This window comes from Echinops telfairi, unplaced genomic scaffold (assembly GCF_000313985.2).
Source record: "Echinops telfairi isolate 266 unplaced genomic scaffold, ASM31398v2 ScPeMD7_7457;HRSCAF=8495, whole genome shotgun sequence".
Classification (NCBI taxonomy): Eukaryota; Metazoa; Chordata; class Mammalia; order Afrosoricida; family Tenrecidae; genus Echinops; species Echinops telfairi.
Window position 1 is genome coordinate 722,354 of NW_022111357.1, and position 5,040 is coordinate 727,393.

At 44.4% G+C, this 5,040-nt stretch overlaps 1 protein-coding gene across 2 annotated transcripts; it reads right to left on the bottom strand.

Moving 5' to 3' along the window:
- Nucleotides 1-1,323: 1,323 nt before the first annotated feature.
- On the bottom strand, nucleotides 1,324-4,986 carry PPCS (phosphopantothenoylcysteine synthetase). 2 transcript variants are annotated; one of them, XM_004704921.3, is made up of 3 exons: nucleotides 4,475-4,986; nucleotides 4,188-4,291; nucleotides 1,324-2,165 (listed from the first exon to the last, which is right to left on the bottom strand). In XM_004704921.3, the coding sequence occupies exons 1-3, from the start codon at nucleotides 4,980-4,982 to the stop codon at nucleotides 1,842-1,844; spliced, it is 936 nt and encodes a 311-aa protein (XP_004704978.1). In that variant the 5' UTR covers nucleotides 4,983-4,986; the 3' UTR covers nucleotides 1,324-1,841. The 2 variants fall into 2 exon arrangements, with proteins under 2 accessions (XP_004704978.1, XP_045154963.1); XM_045299028.1 differs by having other exon boundaries at nucleotides 4,753-4,819.
- Nucleotides 4,987-5,040: the final 54 nt, after the last annotated feature.

Sequence of the window (5,040 nt, forward strand, 5' to 3'; positions counted from 1 at the left end):
TGAGGACCTAATGTCGGGGGTTTAAGTGGAGAGAAAATGTTTTGAGAATGATGTACAAATGCGCTTTACACAATTGATGTGTGTATGGATTGCGGTAACAGTTGTATGAGCCCCTAATAAAATGTTTTAAAAAAAAATTGTATGAGCCCCCAATAAAATGATTTTTTTAAAAAGTAAGTACATGTCTAGAAAAGAATGAAGGCAACATATGTACAAATTCGCCTGATGCAAGTGATGTATGGATTGTGGTAAGGGTTGTAAGAGTCCCCAATAAAATGAAAAAAATAAAATCGAAGGTAAAAAAAACTCTTTACAGTAGAAAGCTGTATCTTTCTCTCTGGAGTGGCTGGTGGTTTTGAACTGCCGACCTTGTATTTAGCAGCCCAACACAAAACCATTGCACCACCAAGGCTTCTTTAATAGATGCTATAGTTGGGCTCAAATCTAAGATGACTTCAAAGCAGAGCTTTGAACCTTCAAACTATTGGCCAACATAGCAAAATAGGAACAGACTGGAATTTTAAACTTTTGAGTGAAGCCAAACGATAACCAGAATAATAATAATAAAAAAATACACTTGAAAAAGGCCTCCTGAACCCTTGGAGAATCCTGATGGGGAAAACCGGACTGCTGGCTGGACTGTGGAGCGTGACAAAGCTGCACCATTGACTCCGTTTGAGTGAAGCACTGTAGTTTTTGTCTACTGGTCACGATTTGCCTATTTAATGCACATACCGCTCTTATTTTCTAAGTGGGAGATTAAGTTTCTTGCTGGGTGTTAGCCCAGTTCAGCCACATTTTACAATTTTGAGCCTGTTCATTTCACTTCATGGGGCCATGATCCAAGTGGAAGCAGTTTCAAGTCCTGCTCCAAAGCCCATTCCCTACTTTACACCATAATGCCTGCCTGGAATTGGAAGACTGCGTTCAATTTACCCACAGAGCTAAACGATTTGGAAAGTTAACTGCTACTCAAATATGGGATGAATCTAAGATGAGACACAAAATGTAACTTTGGTGGGAAACTGACTATTCTACTCAAACCAAACCCACTGCCAAGTCAGCTCCAACTCATAGCGACCCTATAGGGCAGAGTAGAAATGCCCGAGGGTCTCCAAGGCTGTAAATCTTTATAGTAGACAGACACATCTCTCTCCTGCAGGGTAGCTGGTGGTTTTGAACTGCTGGCCTTGTGATTAGCAACTCAACTCATATTACAAGACACCAGGGCTGCTTCTTCATTCTACAAGCAATAGAAAGGTGTTGGCTTTTCTATCTTCATCTTTAAAGCATTTTAAAAACAAAAACACTCTTACCACTGTGTTGACTTTTGGGTATATACTTTATTGCACTCGTTTACAATCCATTTTCCAATCTACATTTTTATTCATCTTTTTAATCCTCAAAATTTAGCATGGGCCTGGCACATAATATGCACTCACCACCACATATGTATCCATAATTCTTCTCTTATACTATGAAGAAGTCTGGCATTCCGGCTCCCATGTGTATCTTGATGGACAGAATATAATCCTCAATATGGTTCTTCTCTTTAAGGTGAGAAATGGCTATTAGATGCATTTTCAAAATCGTGAGGACATCCAGGTAAGTGCATCAGGTAGTTTGGTCATAGTTGCTTTACTTTTTTTTCATGTTTAATGATTAAAAAAGACCTTTAAAAGACAAATACCAAATTACGTTCTTCTTCACACTACTGCTTTTCGCATTCTCTTCACTTTTCTCCGGTTTTATGAAAGCAAAGGATTAAATTCTAGTTCTCACCATTATGCTCTGTAAGAGTTCTGGTCCACTGAACATATTTCGCCCCCTAAAATGGTTTTTTAGTTTTTGTCACATATAAAAGCTGTGTGTTGAGACTGAAGATTTTCCACTATCTTCTGTTCTATCTCTATGCCCCTCTCTACTTCTTCCTCTGACAACAGGAGCTTGGTTTCCGAGTCTTTTCTAACGATAACTACAAAGGACCTCCGAGTATCAAGGACATTGGCCACCACCACTTGATGTCGATAAACTTCCAAAGCAGTATGTGCACGATCAATTACAATGGATGGGTCAGTCTCCAACTTAAAGGAAATTATAAATGCTCTCGGAGCCCAGTCTTTAACCAAAGGAGAAAGCATTTTTGGCACCATCTTCATTGTTATCTGTATTGGAAAAGAAAAGCTTAGTAAGTAAAGGTCACTCTCTAGGAGCTCAAGCTCATGGGAAACTATTATTTTTGCCTCGCGAGCCAATGCTAATTTTAATGAGGGGGTCTCACTGTCAAACTTCAGAGCACATTATAAACATTTCACTTAAAAAAGCTTGTTTGATAAGGCCCACAAGTGTAATTCCAAGGCTTCACACATATTCTGGAACAAGCCGTGTTTTCTACACTAGCCATCTGCTCTGCCACACTCGCCCCCACTCCTGCAACGCTAAAGAACGACCGTATTTCCTCAAACACTTCTCCTTATTTTTCTAGGCAAATACTCAAGTAAATAAATGCAAACAATCTGTTCATGCAAAAAGATGGATAGAGATGTTTCACAGAAGTCCAAATAGTTGGGGTTTTAAGCCTCTCAAATTAAAATATTTTTTTTTGCATTGGTGGAGTCTCTACTTGATTCAAATTTAAAATTGAACTTGTGACCTCGTGTCACTGGTAACAGCTTAGCACTGAGGAAACTGATTTAACACTTAATCAAAACTACTACTCCCTCCTCAAGCCCTTTTGGGAGGAATGTGGAATTAATTTTTGTCCTTTCCAGATAAAACTAAAATATAAGCAGTAAACTAAAACTTCCAGAGTTTAACCATTCTAAGATAATCATTAAGACTGCCACTTGTTAGTGTGATGCAGATCAAATACATGTGCACGTGTTTCTCCTTAGCATTTTGAAGTAGTTGGTTGGATGCTGGGATGCTAACCACAAAGTCAGCAGTTCAAACACACCAGTGGCTCCTTGGGAAAGAGAATTCTTTCTGCTCCTGTAAAGAGTAAATCTATATGGTCACAATCTGTTGGTATCAACTGGACGGTATTGAGGCTTTTTTTAGCTAACAAAGTTAGAGGTCCCCTAGTGGTGCTGTGGGATGAGCATTAGGCTGTTATCCACAAGGTCAGCGGTTCAAACTCACTAACTACTGTATGGGGAAACTGGCTCCATTCAGTAGAAAACTTAGTTTATATTTATTATTGAATGTCTCCCCTGTAGAATGAAAGCAATTCAAGAGCAAGGTGTGTTTCTTTTCACTGCTACATCTCTAGGTCTTACAGATGCACCCGGCACATGGAAGGTTTTCAATACCAATTTGTTGAAAGAATGAATAAATGAATTACTCCATAGAGTCAGCAAGCACCCCTCAGGTAAAGTTTCTTTTTACTTAAATTCTATTTGTCTTATTCATTAAACATCTCTCAGGTTCCAATAAGTCAAATCACCTCCACCACTCAGGAGTTTAACCTTCCTTAGACTACAGTAATACTTCAAAGTAATCTCCTCTCTTCATCCTGTCTTTAATCCATCTTTCTGATGCCAGAATGATGTTCTCCAACAAGAATTTTGCTACCTTCTCTTATAATATGTCTTTCCTGGGTCACATAAAAGTTCAAGCTCCTTAACCAGGAATAGTTTTACATGGACTATTAAGTGTGGTTTCTCCAGTCGGCCCTCCACCCCTACTGCTTCCTCCCTGGGATTGTTTTGGACTTTCAGCAACTCCTATTGACAGAGTAGGGCTGCCCATGGGATTTGTCTAGCCTGGACTCTTTATTGCCAACTTTTAGGTCAGCAGCTAAGCGATTGTTTAGCCCCAAGGGCTCCTGCACCAGCCTTAACCAGAGTGATCTTTCCCGTGCGGTCTGGCAATCTTTCTGCTAATCTACTAAGACCCAGCTCTAAAGTCACCGTGTACTGGGAGGGTGACTGACTCCCTCAAGAAGTCAGAGTCACTTGTGTGCCCTTTGTACAGACTTCTACTACTGCCTTTATCTCCCTGAATTGTAACTGTCTGTGCGCAGCTCCTTCAAGACCGCAAGGGCCTGAAGGGAAGGAGGTGCCTCATTCATCTCTGTATGCACAGTGCCTAGCAGGACACACAGAAAGGCCATTTCCAGATCAAGAAGAAATTGACTCAAGAATGGTTCTAGGGAGCCAGATCTCTGGAAGAAAAGCGCCTATCACCTGCAGTGGGCCAGCAGATGACTGGATCTTGTGTTCAGGCATTTCAGAAACAGGAACATAGAAATCTGACACGGCCGCAGCCAAGTAGAACATCGCAGAAGGGCCTGTAACGAGAAGGACAGGGTGTAACAGCCATCAGGGAGGTGTATGGGCTTCGTTCCTTTCCAGCTGACCTCGAATTCCGGGACTGTGAGATTTACACCTATCTGGGGGTAAGTGATTAAGCGGCTGGGGAGAAAGGCTCGGCATGCCTCCAGGCACCCCGTGGACTTCTAAGGGGCACACACCTAGTGGGTTGAGCGCCAGGGCCGCAGCTTGCAGCAGATGCAAATAGTCCGTCAAAGTGGTGAACTCTACGGCGAGGAAAGTGCCGGCAACCGCGGCCTCTTGGTAGCTCAGCAAGGCTGCAGCGAAGCCCGGGAGCGCCTTCTCCTCGGCCTCCAAGGGCAGCGTCCCCGCACGGGCTGGGCCGGAGGGCCGCAGAGCCGACAGCCAGGTCTGGGGCGGGAAGCGGTGGGCAAAGGGGAAAGCGGAGCGAGCGCGGTACAAGAAGATGACCCCGTACCCCGCGGCCAGGAAGGCCTCGGCCGAGGCAGCTCCGCGCCGCCCGCTGCTGAAGTTGTCTAGGAAGCGCACGGCTCGCACTTCCAGCGGGACCTTGGTGCCGCCGGACGTGACCAGCACCACCCGCCGGCCCTGCGCGCCCAGCCTGGCCGCAAAGCGAGCCATAGCCTCGGCCCAGCGCGCGACACCAGCCGGCTGCGGGAACTCGGAGGTCAGAGTCGCTTCCGCCATGAGCGCCGCGGCACACTTCCCAGTGCCGGCCTCCGGCTCTACCGGCGCCACGCCCCCT